This window comes from Talpa occidentalis, unplaced genomic scaffold, assembly GCF_014898055.3.
Source record: "Talpa occidentalis isolate TD23 unplaced genomic scaffold, MPIMG_talOcc4v2.1 talOcc4.14, whole genome shotgun sequence".
Lineage (NCBI taxonomy): Eukaryota > Metazoa > Chordata > Mammalia > Eulipotyphla > Talpidae > Talpa > Talpa occidentalis.
This window is the reverse complement of record NW_023601433.1, coordinates 22733787-22753332: the sequence shown is the minus strand read 5'-3', so window position 1 is coordinate 22753332 and position 19546 is coordinate 22733787. Positions and strand designations below refer to the sequence as shown.

General features: G+C 47.4%; 1 protein-coding gene across 1 annotated transcript; it reads left to right on the top strand.

Moving 5' to 3' along the window:
- The first annotated feature begins 403 nt into the window (after positions 1-403).
- Positions 404-13430, top strand: RHOU (ras homolog family member U). The gene is made up of 3 exons (XM_037510197.2): positions 404-896; positions 2871-2929; positions 8143-13430. The coding sequence occupies exons 1-3, from the start codon at positions 635-637 to the stop codon at positions 8596-8598; spliced, it is 777 nt and encodes a 258-aa protein (XP_037366094.1). The 5' UTR covers positions 404-634; the 3' UTR covers positions 8599-13430.
- Positions 13431-19546: the final 6116 nt, after the last annotated feature.

The window sequence follows — 19546 nt, the reverse complement described above, 5'->3', positions numbered from 1 at the left end:
TCATTCAGTCCCCTTAGAGGAGCTGTCCTGAACACGTCACTGGCCCCAGGGCGGGAGCTGAGGGGTCGAGGAGGCTCGAGGGGCCGGAAGAAGCGCGCGCTGCCAGCCCCGCGGCGGACGCAGGGACCTGACCTGGCCGTCCCTGCGCGGGCCGGCGATGTCTTCGCGGCGGGCCCCGGGGAGGAAGCTCCCTCGGCCCGCCCGGCTCCAGCGGGCTTGGGGTGCCGGAGCGGGCGCCCGCGGGCCCGGCGGCCGGTGCAGAGGCGCGGCGCGCAGGCTGGGGGCGCTGTGGTCCCGACGCGCGGACGGAGCCGCCGGAGCGGACCCGCCTCCTCCCCACCCCGCCCGCCCCCACGCGCCGGGCGCCGCGAGCCGGGAGGGGACGGAGCGCTCCGGCCGCAGCGCGCCGGGGCCACAGTCATTCGAGCGCGCGGGGCGGTGGCGCCGCCGGAGCGGAGTCTCGACCCTCCCGGGCCTCTTTGTCTGGGAGCCTCGCGGCCGGGAGCGGCCGCGCTGCGGGCCGGGGCCGCGCTCGCCGCGGCGGTGACAGCTCCGTCCTCGCGGAGGGCTCGGGCCGAGGGGCTGTCGGCCGGGCCCTGCTCGCCCGCGCCGGCGCGTCCGAGCGCGCGGACCCATGCCCCCGCAGCAGGGGGACCCCGCCTTCCCGGGCCGCTGCGAGGCGCCGCCCGTGCCGCCGCGCCGGGAGCGCGGGGGGCGCGGGGCGCGCGGGCCCGGGGCGCCGGGGGGCCGGGGGCGCGCGGGCGGCGCGGAGGGGCGCGGCGTCAAGTGCGTGCTGGTCGGCGACGGCGCGGTGGGCAAGACCAGCCTGGTGGTGAGCTACACCACCAACGGCTACCCGACCGAGTACATCCCCACCGCCTTCGACAACTTCTCGGGTGAGCCGGCCGGGCGCGGCGCTGGGGGCTGCGGGGCGCGCGCGGGGGTCGCGGACGCGGTGCGGCCGGACGCGGCGCCCAGGGCAGGAGGGCGGCGCGAGGGCGGGGGCGCGGGGGGTGGGCAGAAGGCGCAGGGCCGCGAGCCGCCCTCCAGCCGCTGAGCGGACCCGGTTCCGAGTGCGAGGCGTTTCCTAAACCTGGGTCCAGGCCGGCAGGGAGCAAACTGAGGGGCCGCGGAGGAGCGGGGATCCCTGAAACAGTGTGAGGAGGCAGCCCGGTGCGGTAGTCAGAGCCTCGGCGAAACAGAAATGATACTGCAGTTTGGCAGTAGCGGAGCGGGAAGCCAACAGGTCAGTCTGCCGCGTGGAAGTTGGGGCAGGTCGACGTGGCTGGCGCCAGTGCTGCGTCTCAGTGGATGTGACGCGCAGGTGCCACTTACCTGTGGCCTTTGGGTGACTCAGCTCACAAGGGACATCTCCACTTTCATGAGGTGGACGTAGCTGATTTGGAGAAAACAGCAGCAGCGCCACTGGTGAAGGATTAGGGTTGGATCAAACCTGGGGAAAGTAAACATGGTTTCTTTCTTCTGAGCCACACCGCCTCCCCAGCCCTCAGTTCCCCAGACCCCAAGGGCTGTTCCTGATTCTTAGTATCTTTACAGCATCTCTTTAAGCTGCTTACAGCTCTTGTGTATGGGATGCTGTGTTGCTTGGTTTGGTAGATACAAAGACAAAGCATCCTTTATCTTGATTGTTTTTTCAGCTCTTTTAAAAAAAAGGTTAAGAAAAAAGTTAAAATCCACAGAAACTAGTGTGAAACAATTCTTTTGTTTAAAACATTTGCTTCCTTTTCTCTTAGAAAGTCCTAATGGCAAAGGCCAGCATTTTTATATCTCAAAGGTACCCTGAATAAAAGGGTTCCACACCCGTGGGTTTCCTGTCTAAATAGCTTTTTCTTTTTTCTCTTCCCACCGACTAGTATAAACATTTGTTAACAATATAGAAAGTTGTATTGGACGGAGCTCAGCCCTTCATTCAAATAGGAATCTCCAGCAGTGCCCTGCTGCAGGCCTCTCCCAGGTACCCCGTCCCAATGGAAGGGTGGCCGCGGCTCCTGTCCTTCCTTAACCCTCACTTTAAACTGCCCGGGAAAAATGTGTCCTCTAGACCCAGGACAGTGAGGGCGGCCTATGTTTGCTCACACTCTGAGAGCAAGCTACAATTTTGTGATAAACCTTGAAGTCTCCAAGCATTTCCCAAGGGAATGCAGACTTTGGGGTGAGCTTTTCCACTGATTTAAAACTGCCAGGTTGGTTCCCACTTACCCCCAGTGTTGTTCTTTAGACTTTTTAAAACAAGTATGACAGGAATATGTATCTTCCAGGTCTGGGAGGAAAGCTCAGGCCCTTCTGGGATCCCTGAAGGCACTCAGGAATTTGCTGCCTCTTCAGGGACGATGATGACTCTGAGCCCTGGAGAGTTTGTCTAGAAAGTTGCATCCAATGCACCTCCTTGTTTCAGGGGAGGCTTTAATTCATTAGGGTCCCAGAACAGGAGCTAAGGGGCTTGGCGTGCGAATGGTATCACAAGCTAAAACTTATTTTTCTGGGCCTCCCCTGGTGGCGCAGCGGTTGAGCGCTGGGCTGCGAAGCTGCCCGCGGCCTCTGCAGCGCCGGTTCGATCCCCGGCCACCCGGCGAGGGTCCCACATGGCGCGCAGACCTCTCCTGCTGCCCGCTGCTCCCCTCAGCAGTGTACTTTGTCACTCTGCCTGTTCTGCTCTCCACTCTGGCTCTGGTGAATTCTCTCACCCTCCTGCGCTTCTGACTGTACCCAGAATAAAATAAAATAAATAAATAAATAAATAAATAAAATAAAAAAAAAAAAAGTAAAAAAAAAAAAAAATAAAATAAAACTTATTTTTCTGAAAGGGGTGGAAAACACTTCCTGATTGGTCCTTTGGTCTTGTTTTTAAGCTGTGGTATCTGTGGATGGGCGGCCAGTGAGACTCCAGCTGTGCGACACTGCAGGACAGGTCAGTGTCACCCTCGCCGCTCAGCACCGGGAAAGGAAACACCCTTTTCAAGGCTTCCAGTGAACCTTCCTCCAGAACTGGGTCATTCCAGAGTCGAGTCCTGAAGTAGCCCCACTGCTGTCCTTGGCCCCTCTGGGAGCGCAGGGCTCGGGGAATACCTGTGCACTCATAAAACAGGGTTTGACTGGATTTTGCACAGGCAGGGAAGGGGCCAGTACAGGGCTTATCTGCTCTGGAGTTTCTGCTCTGGTTCACTTCCTGGTTTGTGTTATCAATGATACTTTGTAATCATATCTCAAAGTAACTTGGTAATATCTTGTAGTCATTATTAAAGAAATTTACTCCAGAAAAAAAGATGGGGTTGATACCAGTAAATGTTACTGTTTCTGTTGTTCAGCCACAGCTTGATTCATTGGGGTTTCCTCCCACCCCCCAATCTCTTAAAGCTGAAAGACATTGGTGGAAGCTGTTCCTAGCTGTGGGGAGTGAGTGGGTTGAGACTTAGTCTTTCTAGTTTGTGAACATTCAGTTCTTGTCTTGAGGGCCAGAGCTGGAAGAGAGCCAGGGAGTGGTGGAGAGGTTATGGGTTTGAGGGACATTCTCCTGAAGAGCTGGCGGGGGGGGGGGGGGGGTGCTCATCTTCACCCCACCCTCCCCCCACACAGTGCTCCTGTTTCTGAAGATGCCCTGTGCTGTGGGACGCCAGGGTCAGGTCTCTTGTGTTTGCTGAACTGTCAGTCTCTCCAGTACTTGCTGGAGTTCCAGAAAGTGCTGGGAGTACCTTGGAGGTGGATACATGCACCTGCTTCACTTTCTGAGGTGTTGCCAGAACCATATGCATTGAAGAAGTTGATTTTCCAGTATCCAGGCCACCCAAGTGGCTTACCTAGCCTGGGGCAGCCAATTCCAAGCTTTATTTTTCAAACCTGAAGGTGCCACGAGACTGGGCAGTCTTGACCCCCAGCTGGATGCCAGCTTGGTGGTAGCCACGGTGGCCTGAGCTATAGCTCAGCCTGTTGTTTTATCTCCTTATCCCACCCTGGTGCATCCTCTCCCCTGGGAGTAGAAACATCAGACACAGTCTATGTGTCATTGCCTATAGGAAAGAAAAGTCAGAGAAGACAGGTTTTTTCAATAGTAAATATTTTGGGATGCCCTGCTGGTATTTATAACTAAAGCTTAACTACTTTGTATTAAGTGAGAATGTTTTTCTTACTCTAGGTCAAATTTTCTGATCTTCAAAATGAGGGCAGAGTAGCACCTCTGTAAATGTGGGCATCCCTAGGGAAGAATGAATGGCACCTTAGCAGCCTGAGAATAAGATGGAAAACACACTAACACCAGAAACTAAGAGGCGCACTTCTTGGGGACTCTTAGGGTAGCAGTGTGCAGCCCCACGCATGTCCCTGCCCGCCACTGCAGCTCTCCAGTCACGTGTCACTCACACAGCTTCTGGAGCCGACAGTTCGTAGGATGTACGCATGGTTCCTGGCACATTTGTGGAATGAATGGATTAATGGAGTGCTAGGTCCTGGGGGATGCAAACTTAAGTCATGGCCTGCCCCTCAGCAAACCTGGTGCATAGGGAGGACACACCAGTTAGCAGAGCTGGCGAAGGAAGCCGGTGAGTCACACAGAGGAAGGCAGTGTTGGCTAAGGTGCAGGGTAGGAGGGCCTGAGAGGAAAACCTGCCAGCAGTTTTGAAAGAGAAATGGGATTTTTACTGGAAAAGCTTTGTGGAAAGGATCCTGCATCTCAAGGAAGAGTTCTGTTTTTCCCTGGTGTTGTAGGTTTAAAAATCAGGGGAAGCACGAGAATAATTTCAGAAATATTTTTATGAGAAAAGTTTATAAAAAGGGGCAGGGGGAAGATCTTGGTACTAAGTTGGTAAGCCTTAGTTTATTTGGAACTTATCCTTCTGGTCTCCCAGCAGTGTTTTCATTGAGATTGATTGTATTTCCCCCTTTTTTTTTTTTTTTTTTAAAGAACCAGGGTACAGGTCAGATGTGCAGCAGGGTGAGAGGATTCACCAGAGACAGAGTGGGGAACAGAATAGGCAGACTGACGAAATACACTGCTAAGGGGAGCAGCAGGCGAGACAGGAGTGGTCTGCCCCACCGTGTGGGTTGCTCCGCAGCTGGCAGGGATCAAACTGGCACTGCAGAGGCTGCGGACAGCTTCATAGCACTGCGCTCAACTGCCTGTGCCACCAGGGAGGCCCTGTATTTCTTAACTGATGTACTGCTGTGTAAAGTAATAGTAACTGCGTTATTATCTAATGAATGAGACTGAAGATTCATAGAATGCCAACTTCTAAAACTATGAAAAATACACAGCTGGTAAGATCAAGTTACTTTTTTGCCAGCTTCCTGAATATCTGTTAGTATTTGTTTGGGCTGTTAGGAGAGCTGGGGAGGGGGGTGGTCCCAACCTGCCTCTCCTAGTCCAGATGTTATAAACTACCTTTCAATGGACTTGATTTGACATCTGCCACATTTCCTTCATGTATTGGCCCAGGTGGTGGAACTCCCCCTTCTTCTGTTCTTCTGGGAGGTCCTTGTGCCAGCCTGGTGGGCTATAGGGAGTGCAAAGACCTCCCCCTTCAAGCCCCAGGAGAGTGAGGACACATCTCTGTAACTTGGGACCCAAATCCAGGTTTCTTACAGAAGTGAAGAGCAAGAATGTAGCTTGACTGGCTGACTGACTATGTAGACGTTACTTCTGGTGCCTTTGGCAATTCTCATTGGGCGGGGTTGGGGGGCGCATAGGTCAGGCTCTAAAATGTTAAAAGGAATGTTTTAACACTGGACCATGCTCAAGTGAAAACCAACCAGAGGCTGAGGACTTTAAGAAACGTAACTTTGGCATGAGTGAGAGTATTGCTGAAATGGAGTAACTCCCTGTAGCGGTGCCAGCTCTAAGGCCTTCTGACCCATGAGGCACTTGGAAAAATCTTTATACTAGGGAAAAAAAAGCCAGGTTTCAGTTTGCTCAGTGCTTCCTCCAACTGCCTGTCTGCCCTGTCATGCCCTTGAACCAGATCTGTGTGTCATCGTTGCCACAGGCCTGGCACACGCACGCTGATCGCTGGGCCCCAAAGGCGTTTCCTGGAGGTGCATTCCCTTTGTGCTCATGGCACCTCTGTGTGTTTCATTTATTTCAGCAAATAGCTAAGGTTTCTGGTCAGGCAGTAAGCAGGAGGGTTTAATTTCTGCTTTGCCACCTAAACCCCGTAGCCAGAATCTCAAGAGGGCTGGGGAGCCAGATTTCCAAAGCCCTGTCACGAGGCCTGGCCCCTGTGCTTGCCTTCCTTTTTATTGGTAAGCAACCCCAGATTCCAGGGCACAGCCAAGGAAACCGCCTTCCTGCAGTGAGGTGCAGCTGCCTCAGGAGCTGACTTGACACCACTCTCAGTTTTGTGCTTGTTCCTTGGAGGTCCCTGAGGATGGAGGGAGCATGTCATTAAAAGTTCTTTGGAGGGGGCCTCTCCAGTGGTGCAGCAGGTTGAGCACAGAGCTGTGAAGCTTTCCACAGCCTCTGCAGTGTGGGTTCGATTCCTGGCCAGCCAGGGAGATACCCACATGGAGCAGCCCACCTATCTTGTCTCGCCGCTGCTCCCCTCAGCAGGGTATCTCAGTCAGTCTGCCTGTTCTGTTTCCCGCTCTGTCTCTGGTGAATCTTCTCACCCTCCCACGCCTCTGGCCTGTACCCCAGTTCTTGTATAAAAATAAAAAATAAAATCTTAAAAAAAATTAAAAAAAATTTCTTTGGAGCTGGGCTGTCGCTCACCAGGTTGAGGTCTGTGTTTATTGAGCACAAAGTTGGCACCAAGAAACACAGACCTGTTTTTGTTTTTTTTTTTTAAACTTTACTGTTGAGAGTAGACGGACCAGTGGGAGTGATGGCCTGAATGCTGTGTCCATTCCTGATCATTCTAGCTGGTCAGCTTTAATATTAATAGTTAGTTGTTGCCTCACAACTAAGTGCATTCAAATGGCACAGATCTGGGTTTCCTTTATACCTCGAAAAGGCCACAGATGCCAAGTAACATGCATGTAAATCATAGTTTGTAAACCATCAGAGTTTGCCAATGGAGTAACAAAATTCTGGATGGCATTTAAAAACTTTTCCTTGCTTCTGGGACATTATATGTTACATTACACCTGAGGATGGCTGGTGGTCAGAGATAGAGATTTTAAATGTGAATGAGATGGTGTATTTTAGGAAGTGGATGTTGAGTGAAAGCCTGCAGGATACTAGAGGGTGCTTGAGATAAAGAAACGCTGATTTCGACACAGATGTCTCTACAAGAGCCAAGGTCATATCTATCTGTTCCCAACCATGCCCTCTGGCCATGACAGTGCCTGGCATCCAGCAGGCATCTCAGTCAAGTGGATGGCTGCAGCAGGGCACTTAACACGATGCTGGCACACATTAACAACTCTCATTTATTCCAGTCTCTTCTCTGTACCTTAAGAGTAGGGTGGGTAGGTCCTTTCTCTGGCCCTTTATCTTCCCAAAGCTTGCAGGAGGCCTCTGGTATTGGCAGAGAGAAAAGGAGGGGAGAGGGAGTAATAGAAATGGAAGGAAGGAGGGGAAGGAGAAGATAAAGCAAGAAGGAAAAGGTGTATCAAGCAAGAGTAAGAATGCATTAACCAGTGTTATAAACGAGTTGCCTGTGAGGAGGCCTAGTGAAGGTGCACAGCTCCCTCCTTGTGTCTAATTAACCGCTCTCTGCTGTGTGCCCTGGGCATGCCCTGGGTGTGCTCAGGGCAAATGGGATGAGATGGCATTGCTAGTGGCTGTCATGAGGATGTGCAGGACTACATTTTTAGAGAGCAGAGTTGTGCTGCTAGACAGCGCTTCACTGGGGACAGGAATCTTGGAGATAAGCATGATGCCATCTACAATACATTTTAGAAGAGGAACTATGTACCAGACTTGAGAGAGTAAGTAGATTACTCGGGGCTAAAGGCTAAAGTACATTTTATTCCTTCAAGCCCATTTATTTAAGTCCCTTTTCTACAGTAAGTTGCAAGTAGGTCATGGTACTGATGAAAACGTTTGGCAAATTATGTGGGGTCAGGAGCATGGGCAGGATCCTTCCTAAGACTTGGGCTCTTCCTTTTATAGCTGATGGACTCTATTACCTCCCAAGCTGCTGAGGAGAATTGATTTTAAAAATAACTTCGGGGTGCTGTGATTGTTTGCAGGATGAGTTTGACAAACTCAGGCCTCTCTGCTACACCAACACGGACATCTTCCTGCTGTGCTTCAGCGTGGTCAGCCCCTCATCTTTCCAGAACGTCAGTGAGAAATGGGTGCCAGAGATTCGATGCCACTGTCCCAAAGCACCGATCATTCTCGTTGGAACTCAGTCGGATCTCAGAGAAGACGTCAAAGTCCTCATTGAGTTGGACAAATGCAAAGAGAAGCCAGTGCCTGAAGAGGCGGCTAGGCTGTGTGCAGAGGAAATCAAAGCCGCCTCCTACATTGAGTGTTCAGCCTTGACTCAGAAAAACCTCAAAGAGGTCTTTGACGCAGCCATTGTTGCTGGCATTCAATACTCGGACACTCAGCAGCAGCCAAAGAAGTCCAAAAGCAGGACTCCAGACAAAGTGAAAAACCTCTCCAAGTCCTGGTGGAAGAAGTACTGCTGCTTCGTATGATGCTAGTGAGAAACCCGGGGAGGTTATTTTCAGATGCAATTGATATTAGAGGCTATATTAGCTGAAATGACTCCTTTTACTGTGTAGAAACTGTATAGAGAAAGTGAGTGTATATGTATTATAGGAGGCTTTCTCAATTTATGTATTCTGTCTTGCCTTTGGTTTTTCCTGTTTGTTTGAGCTTAGGGATCAGATACTTATGCAAGATATTCTAGATGAAAGTTAAGCGTCCTTCCTAACTCTGGAAATTTAGAGCTCTAGACCTCTGGATACAGCATATCTAAAATGAAAGAGACACCTCAGATCTGGGAGACAAGGTGAAGCTTTGCTCCATGACAGTGTACAAAGAACAAAAGAGGAAATGTGGTTAACCTCCCTTACTTAAGGGCTACTTAATGCACGGTGTATTATATACACAGACCAGCTATGAAAGAACTCTCTTAGCTTTGAAACTCTATCCTTTTAACTTTCTTTTCTTATGGAGAAACCTCATCTATGAAGCCTCAGACCAGTCAGGTTTGCCACATGCTAATTCCTATTTCCTAAAATTTTAAAAACAACCTACAAAAACATCCCGCTAACTCTGTGGCACAGTGGAGCCCCAAAAGGAAAATTTGCTGGATGGGATTTTTCATTCTTAGATACATTGTGTGGACATAGCCCAAACGCCATAAAGGCTAACGCAAGTGTTGGTCTCTCTTCTTTAAGGAGTGTTTCAGCTGAGAGCAGAATGTGCTATTTGCTATCTATCCATAGACTTGCCCCAAATGCCAGGTCCAGATAATGAGAGCACTGGGGAGCACTTGCCAGAATGGCTTGTAATGTTCTGTGCTTAGACGGGCCTGGCAGTGAATGCTTTTGAAGGACTGCAGCGTGTTTGTGGGACACCAAATGTACTTTTCTTTCTTAAGTCAACAAAAGTGTGTGTGCCCATGTACATGTGTGTGTGTATGGCTATATTTGTGGCTGATTCAGACTTTTGAGGAGTTAATGGGAAAAGGCATGGCCACAAAAACAGCTGTGAGGGAAACTTGGCTTCCTCTTTTTGTTAACATGTTTTTGAACAGCTCTTTTTGATTATACCCTAGATATGATTTTAAGTATATCTTAAGTAACACATTTGGAGACATCTTAAAACAAAACACAAATATCTCTTAAAATCGACTTTCAAATGAATGTCTCTTAAAACCTGTTCACCAGTTAAATCCACAGATGCCTTTTAGGGAGATGATTGAAGAGACCAAGGGGGGTGTTTTGGGGGCCTGCTGTGGCCAGCCAAGGGTGTGCTGGAACTACAGCTCCCCCAATCAGCTGCTCCCTTACTGTGGAACAGTCCAGAAATCACATATTTGTGAAACATCCATGTTCTTCAGGTAACAGTTTTTAGGGCTTAATCTTCTGGAGAAAAAAATGCCATATCGGGAGAGTAGCTTTGCTCTACGATGGGTATGTGTCGGAGATGCCAAAAGGTGGCCTGCGGCTTTGCGTCGCAATGGCAAGCTTGCAGGTATACCAAAATCCACTCAGTCGTTAATGAGGGAACTTTCTGTTGAGCCAACCAATAGAAGGGTTTGATCTTTTGTAGGTCTTGTGTTGTCTTTTTTATATTTAAAAAAAAATCCAATTTGTGTTTTTCTATAGAAATAAAAGATCAGTTTATACTTTAGGTTAGGGGCTCCTTTTATTTCTTAATAAATAAAATTAATTTCTTGGTTTAAAAACAAAAATACAGAAACTGTTTCCTGTTTATTTTTTAATACATTGAAAGTTATATCAGTCCTACTTTCCTAAAGTGTTTTGTTACAACCTGAGTGCATAAAATCACTCCATTTGTGGAAATGCACTCACAGACCTTCTGAAATGGATTCCTAGCTGTGTGGCTGGTTCACTTCTCTGTGAGAAGCAGCTTCCCAGGCTGTACTCTGCCTGCCCTGGTATGCAGAGGTAGGCATATGGAAAGAGTGATCTGACTGGTAGGTAAACAATATTTTTATATTTAAGCAGAAGTCATGGGGTACAATGCAAATTTATTGTTAAGATAGAAGACAAAACTTGAAAGAAGTTTAATGCCTGTGACTGCATGTGGGGCCTTCAGAACCTTTTGCCTTCAGGGTCCCTGATGGGCAGTGGTTACTGAAAATGGCCTGTGCAGCCTGCTTCTGAGCACTTTCCTCATTGGGCTTATTGGGCTTTAAAAAAAAAAGATTTATTTTATTTATACATATAAGAACTGGGGTACAGGCCAGAGGGGTGTGGGGGGGTAGTGCGAGGATTCACCAGAGAGAGTGTGGAGCAGAACAGTATACTGAAATATACTGCTGAGGGGAGCAGCTAGGCAAGATAGGAGAGGTCTGCTGTGCTATGTGGGTTAGTCCCTGGCCGGCTGGGGATCGAACTTGTGCTGCAGAGGCTGCTAATTGCTTGATAGCACTGTCTTTAACCCCTGTGCCACCAGGGAGGCTTTTTTTTTTTTTAAGATTGATTTATTTATTTATACAAGCACTGGGCACAGTCAGAAGCACTGGAGGGTAAGAGAATTCACCAGAGCCAGAGCAGGGAACAGAACAGGCAGACTGACGAAGTACACCGCTGAGGGGAGCAGCGGGCATGGCAGGGGAGGTCTGTGCGCCATGTGGGACCCTCGCTGGCAGCCGGGGATTGAACTGACGCTGCAGAGGCTGCGGGCAGCTTTGCAGCCCAGCGCTCAAATGCTGCGCCACCGGGGAGGCCCCCATGGGCTTATTTTTAACCCAGCTTAGTATCTCCTGTACTATTAGAGCTAAAAATCTAGAGGGCTGACATTTAAATGCAAAGTTTTTATACCTTGCTGTTTTGTAGACTAGTGAATTTCCCTCCTGAGGCTTCTCTCCACTTTTTTATTTCTCTGTGAAAATAGGGACTTGGGTGGAATTTTTTTTTTTTTTTAAGTTTGTGCTTGAATTAAATAGGAAGTTGATTCATGTCCAAGAGCAAACATCATTAAATGTGTAGCTCGGTATCACGGAGACATTTTAAGAGTTGTACTTTAGACGATGCCACTTTGCCTATCAGCACCTAAAAACACAATACACTCCAACACTATTTTGGTATCTGTTTTAGCCATGGAACCTTTAGGGATGTTGTTCTCAGGGCTTGACAGACTTAAGAGAAACCACCCAGGGATTATCCAAACCAAAAGGAGGGCAAGGTGTTCCCCGGAGACTGTGGTAATCTGGTGCCTTACAGAGTTGTGCTTTTCCAACTTCAAGTGTAAATGGTGTTGAGCAGAATGTTGAAAATGCTATAAATGAGGTGGTATGAAATAAATTCTGACTACAGATATAGTTCACTTGTCTTTTCTATCAAAGAATCTCACTGGAAATTAAAGTTTAGCCAAAATGCAAAGCATATGGGTGGGTAAGGATCAATGGCGCCCCCAGAGGCATTTTGGGATTGCATTCCCCAGGCAACATTAAATGTTTATTTAATACGGGGCTTTGGGAATCCTGGGACCACGGTCTGAGAAGCATTCCACTGCCTCTGTAGTGGGCAGTGGACTGCCTTTGCCCTGGGGTGAGGGAGCACTGTTCTTGGAGCTGCTAGTCCAGGTTCAAAGGGGTGTTAGTGCGTGATGAAGCAGGAAGGTGACTAGATCCAAGACTCCATCTCAAGTGTAAACACACTTGCTTGGTCACCAGGCTCTTGGATTCCTGAATAGGAACCCATGTGTACTGGCAGGGTAAACATCTGAGATTTTTTATCACCAAGGATGGGTGGTGGTGAGAAGTCAAAGGTGGCCTGAGTCACATCAGTCTGACAGTGAAGACTGTAGATCAGGTTCCCTCTCTGAGATGTCCTTGTGCGGGGTGGGAATTCTTCAGGTTCTCTAGGCTGGTCTCCGCATGTCGCCAGATGCAGCCCCTACACCAGGGGTTCTGGGGAATTCACACCCCAGCCAGGAAACATTCTGAGGGGCCAGTTATCATATTCTGCTCCACCTTCCAGTGTCAAGGGGGTAGCCAGGGCTCTAGTGGAGGGTAGTCCTGACCTTTTGTTCCCCACAGGGCCTCTGAGTCCGGGCTTTGACTTTTCATATCCACTAAACATTCCATCACAATGAACTGGAATACTGTGCAGACAGCAAATAAATCTACTGCTCATCTGCACACAACCTGGAGTGCCAAAAGCCAGCTTGCTTCCTGGCCTGCACTGGTCTTTAAGGATCACCCCAATCATAGCCTCAAGGCACCTGGAAGTTTCTCCTCACCTGACTCCCATTCTTCCTCCCACATCTGGGACACAACATCCAGTCTCTTTAGAAGAGATCAGGGGGTGTATCTCAGAGGTGAGGGAATGAGAAATATGTAGGAGAAAAGGTGTTTTGTATTTTTAAGGAATAGCAGGTGCAAAGGCCCTGAGGTAGAGGAATGTCTGGCATGTCCTAATGGCCAGTGTGCACAAGAAAGAAGGATTGCAGGGAGAGGATCAGGAAATGATGGCAGGCAGGGGATGAGTCACGGAGGAAAGGAATGGGAGAGATAGAAAAAAGGGGCAGAAGAAAGCTGAGCTCTGGCATCAGGCTGTCTGGGCTTAAATCCCAGCTCTGCCACTTACTGGTGTTGATTTCTTAAGCAGCTTAACCTCTTAACATTTCTGTGTATAAAGTTTTGAATCTATAAAGAGTATATGCATAGCTGTTATCCCAAGGGACTGAAGTGGTTATGAATGCACAGTACCACTGCACCCCAAGTGCTCAGTGAGCGTCTGCTCTGCTGTGTCTGTATGGCAGGCCTCATGAACAGCCTGGTTAATCCCCTTCACTGCTGGACACTCAGTGGATCAACTTAAAATTGGTCTCTAATGACTTTCATATTCATTCCTATCTATCAAATGTTATGAGATCTATGCTTTTAATGGTTAATGGAAGATTTATTTTTTCATTTCTACATTTTTGATAAAATAAGAGCAAAATAATATAAATTGTCCCAGCCAGTAGTTGCACAGGTTGACTCTGAACCATAGATTTTGCTGCTGAGTCGGTGGGCGTACTGGGGGCCACACCACAGGCACCCCCACACGCTATTCCCACAAAGGGAAGATTGCACCCAGTAGACAAAGGTGCTTGGGGAATTGGGGTGAGGAAGCAAAGCGGGGGTAGATGGAAGTCAAGAATCCCTTGTGTTTCTTAGTTCCCTTCAAGCACAGAGTAGCACACACTTGGTCTTGTGAATCCAGACTGGTTTTAAAGTCATTGTTTATGAGCTCGAGTACCCAACCAGTGTCCCCTGTCATCCCATGTGATGTGAGATGCTGACAATAAGGCTAAGTCTTAACTAGAGACAGTTCACATAGGACAAAGGCAAGTGGTGAGGAACCTGTTGATTTTGCTCTAAAAAGAGGACATATTTGGGGGCCTCCCCCCCCCCCGGTGGCGCAGCGGGTTGAGCGCTGCGCTGTGGAGCTCTCCGCAGCCTCTGCAGCGCAGGTTCAATTCCTGGCTGGCCAGGAAGATTCCCACATGGCGTGGCAGACCTCTCCTGTCTCACCCACTCCTCCCCTCTGCCTGTTCTGCTCCCCACTCTGTCTCTGATGAATCCTCTCACCTTCTCGTACCTCTGGCCTGTACCCCAGTACTTGTATAAAAATAAATAAATCTTAAAAAAAGAAATGGCAGTAATCTATCTATGCACAAAGGAGACCAAATACTGGGATTTAATCATTTTAAAAAAAAATTGGACATATTTGGGTACAGAATAATCCAATTTCCATTCATTTCCCCTCTGAATGTCCTGCAGGTGCTTTTGAATTTAACTCACCACATTAGTTTCCTGCGTTGCTCTAACAAATTACTACAAACTCAGGGGCTTAAAATAACACAAGTTTCAGGCCCCCCTGGTGGCCTAGGGGTTATGTCTCAGCGCTATCACTTCAATGCCCTGAGTTCGATCCCCGACCAGGGCGCTAACCCACATGGTGCAGCAGACTTCTCCTGTCTCACCCACTACTCCCCTCTGCAGTGTATTTCAGTCAGTCTTCCTGTTCTGCTCCCCACTCTGTCTCTGGTGAATTCTTTCACCCCCTTGCACCTGTAAGCCTCCACCCCACTTCTATGCAAAAGTTAAATATATATATATATATATTTATATATCTGAAGATGAGACATCAGATTGGGTCTCACTGGACTAATGCCAATGTATGTACCTTCTGAGGCCCTGGTGGATCCATTCTCTTGCCTCTTCCTCTTCTAGAACCCACCTACCTTCCTTGGCACCTGATCTTCCTCCATCTTCCAAGTCAGCAACTGCCAGTCAAGTCTTTCTCACAAGGTTTCCCCCTAACACTGTCTCTTCTGCCTCCTTGTCCACAACTAAGGGTCCTTACATATAAGGACTAAGGGCTAACCTGGAGCACCCCGGGGTGCCCTTCCCATCTCAAAGGATTAATGAACTTAATTCTATCTGTAGGTTTAAATCCTCTTTGCCATAAAAACCTATAATCACAGGATCCCAGGCTCAGGGCATGCATCTTTTTGGAGGCTAGTCCTTGGCTGGGAACTCATCTTCAATTCATTGTTCCTCAACACTCATCCCTTCTTCTTTTTATGAAATGCCCAGAATGCACCACAACAGCTTTCCTCTTGTCCAAACCAGAAATCTGTCATCAGCTCAGACACCCTTGCCCACATGTTTTAGCTCTAACTGTTCACCATGTTCTGTCATTTGGGCATTTATTGTTCTTCATCCCCCCCCAACTCTTGTCATGACATGAACCCAGATGCACCCCATCTCTCTCTGCTTCTCTTGCCTCTCCTCCTCCAGCCCAGCTCTTCTGGCCTCTCCAGCCATCCTCTGTGTGGTGGCCGGTAGGATATTTTTTTCCAAACAAAGCTTTTCATGTCATTTCACTTCTTTGATGGCTCTCCATGCCTTGTAGCATTAATTTATAAACAAATTTTGCAGACCCCATATGATAGTAATCATACTTTTGCTATTTTTACCATCTCACAGAGTAGAAAGCCACATGCAAAAAATTAAATTAAAAATTGAATGAGCCACATGCAATTAGGATTTCACATTAATTGATATAGCACTTAATAAAAAAAAACCTCTGAATTTAAAAACATTTTTCATTTTCTTTTATATTCGGTAACACTTTCAGTTGATATTGAGCTAATCACAGAAACATCTACAGATAACTGAAACACGGGGTGCACGTTTGTGATGTTATTCCACAAGCACTGACTGGTGTGTCTGGGAGTCTCCCAATATCTTGATGTTAAGTCCATTGCTTCCTAGAGTTTCTGGTCCTCAGCTGGGGAACCACAGACCTGTAAAAAAGAAAAGTCTAAATTTCTTTTGCAAGGCTTGCAAGGATTTTATTGCTCTGGAACTCACCTCCAGCCTGCATTAAATGTCCTCCCTGGTTCATCCTGGCTCACGTCCCAGTTCTCCTATAGGGGCTTTGCATTCTCAAATCCCCAGACTTTGGGACATTTATTCCCAGTGCATGAAGGTTCTTCTGTCCACTTGTGTGAATCAAAGTCCTCCTTCAGGTCTCAAGGTGATGTCACCTTCTCTGTGCAGTGATGCCCACTGCAAATAAATGTTTCTTCTACTCTCTCTTTGCAAAGCGGACATGCACTTCTTTTTTTTTGAAAAAAAAGTTTGATTAATCTTCCCTTTTATTTTTTAAATTTTTAAAAAAAATTTTAATTTTTTTTACTTTTAAAATTTTTTTAAGATTTTTTTTAAGATTTATTTATTCATTTATACAAGCACTGGGTACAGTTAGAAGCGTGGGAGGGTGAGAGAATTCACCAGAGCCAGAGAGGAGAGCAGAACAGGCAGAGTAACTGAAGTACACTGCTGAGGGGAGCGGCGGGAGTGTCAGGAGAGGTCTGCGTGCCTTGTGGGACCCTTGCCCGGTGGCTGGGAATAGAACCGACTCTGCAGAGCTTCACAGCCCAGCGCTCAACCGCTGCACCACCGGGGAGGCCCTTTTAAAATTTTTTTAATTTTATATATATTTTACATAATTTTTCATTTTTGTAAAATGTATGCATTTTATTTTTTTAAAGATTTATTTATTTATGCATACAAGAGCTGGGGTACAGGTCAGAGATGCAGGGGGTGAGAGAGTCCACCAGAGACAGAGTGGGGAACAGAACAGGCAGATTGAGGGGAGCAGCAGGCAAGACAGGAGAGGTCTGCTGCACCATGTGGGTTGCTCCCTGGCCAGGGATCGAACTTGTGCTGCAGAGGCTGTGAATTGCTTCATAGTGCGGTGCTTAACCCCTTGCACCAACAAGAGGCCCAAAATGTATGCATTTTAAAGGAGCAATCACTTAAAGTGTGTTTCAGCTTTCTCTGCCCACCTAGCTCCAAAAAATGTCCACTCTGCCTGCTCTTGGAATGCAGAGAGGGAAGCCAAGATACCACTATGGGCTGATCCTTCTTTGGTCTCTTCTCCCATGATTTTGTACATGGAGAACAGCTACTTTCTTTCTGCCAAACATAATAAGAGCAAAACAAAACAGAAAACAAATAAAGGGCTGTTGTGTGTGTGTTTGTGCATTAGGGATGCTATGATCAACTGCCATTGATCGTTGAAGGCTAAGGTAAGATGGTCTCCCAGAATATGAAGGTCAGAGAATTCCAGGTTTCCCCTTCACACTGACGGTAAATTATTAGATGAGTACAGAGTGGAGTGAGGCCAAGCTGTCCAGCAAGACAGACTGGCTCCAAGGCCAGCAGGGCTTGGTGATCATCTACCTTGATTCTGGATCTTGTTGAGTGGGTGTTATGCAGCAGTTTCGGTCAGACATGGCAATACAGCTATGGGGTGTCCCTGGCGAGATGTTGGCACGGACCCCCTTGGGCTTAGCTGACTGCCTGAGATCGATGTGTCACCTCTACTGGGGTGACAGCTACTGAGTATAGCAGCAATGAATTTGAATATTTCTGGTCCCATTGGCAAAACACACCTCCACCTCGAGATAAATAACATCTTGTCTTATCTTGATATCATCAAACACTCCTTATTCTCCCATTTCTCCTATTCTTCAATATGATTTGACAACTCAGGGCAGTCCCCAAAGAAAGAGAATGTACCAGTCGTATCAGCTACCTGAAATTCCCCTCCCAAGACAGTGCTTTCACACATTTCCCTAGTAGAGTAGCTTCAGATTAGGATTTGATTTCAGCTGAAGACAAAATGTACTAAAAATGTCAATGTGAATATTTTATATCTTGCCTGGTTTTGCCAACGATGTAGAAACATTCTCCATAAGGCTGTTTCTAGTATCAAAAGTATTTCCTCTCAATCAAATAGCTAGTGTTGTAACATTAATTCGGCAGATGGTAGTTGTCACTGTGGAAAGCATTTCCATAAAGACACATGTTCTTATAGTGCAAGTATACTGATTTGGAATGTTTAAATTTAAAGTAGAAATAGATCTTTGACATTCTAGTGTATCTCTTAGCACACAAGCTTTTGGAAGTAGCACTTGCCTCAGTCACAATTTGTCAGATGTTGGATCAAAATTGGTCAGGGTTTAACCTAAAGACAAGTGCCAATATTGTAGATGGGGGGGGGGTAGAAGAGAGAATGCTGTGCAATAGGAACAGATATAAAATTGCCATTTTACCATGAAAATCAGTAAGCCTGGCTACTATTTGCGCTTCGAGTTGTCTTGAATTTAGACAACACCAGACCCAGCCAGCTGGGCATGAAATTCATTTTTAATCTGTTCAAGTGTCTCAAGAGGTACTTGATAGGGACTTAGAACACTCATTTCTAAAATGTCATCAGGCACAGCATGAGCAGCAAAAATAGTTAGACTTGAATCATTTATTTATCAAAAGTTTTATTGGCAAAAACAGAAACTTCACACACACACTAAACACCCAGCACTCCCAAGCTTCTCCCTCTACTCTCCTCCTCTCCCCCCCTCCCCCATGTCCCTTTTCTCTTCTGTTTCCTCCTGAATTTCTAATTTTCACTCTGGAACGAAATCTCAGGTCAGAGCACAAAGTTAGGACTCTACCTGGCTATTATTGCTCAGTAATGATCTAAACCAGACAGCCATTGATTTTCAATGCATTTTTTTAAGGCTAGACAGGAAAAGGCAGAGGGAAGAAAGGCACGCAAGGGAGCAAAGAAATGAAAAAGGAAGAATGAAAAGACATTAAGCATCACAGAGACATAGAAAAGGGGGATAAAGAAGGAAGTGTTAGGCAGTGTCAACACCTTCCTTTGATATACACAATTTCCCTTTCTGTCACTTTGTTTCAGGATATAAGGAATGAAAATGGGAATTGGATCTATTTGAGTACCTGTGATAAGCTTCAGTAATTTTTAAGATTGATCCTCGTGTGGCTGAGAACTCATCCAAAATAAGAGTCTCCCTGTCACAAATCGCCTGGCCTCCAACACCTTCCTGATCAGATGCTGCTGAAAGTCAAGTATTTCTATTTCAAAATGGAAAAAGTTGAAGAGGACCAATTATTGATTTTATAGACAATTTTTTGACAAAACAGTCAAATTATTAAAGTGTTGGTTGAGAATACCAAGGAACAGAGAGGGTTTATATGAGGAGAAATGTTTTGGTAAGTGTTGTGCCCACGTCGACCAGTGCAGCCCCCAAGGACACAGACAACCGATGCAAGGGCACAAAGGAGTTTAATACGGGCTCGAGACCGGGCCCTCGACACGCACCGATGCAACGGCAGAGGTCGAGAGCCCCGAACAGAGGAAGCTGGGACATCTTATAGGGTCGCGAGTGGCGGGAACTTTGAAAGAAGTTGGCAATTATTCATTGGCTACTACAAAGGCACTTTGGGCGCGCGCGGTTACAGTTTCAAACTGATTGGACGGTTAGAGATGCTGTCCCATTTATGGACAGGACTGCCCTCATTGGTGGCTGGGGTGGTCTGCTTTTTCGTCACCAAGTGGAGTGAGGGTTGTGACT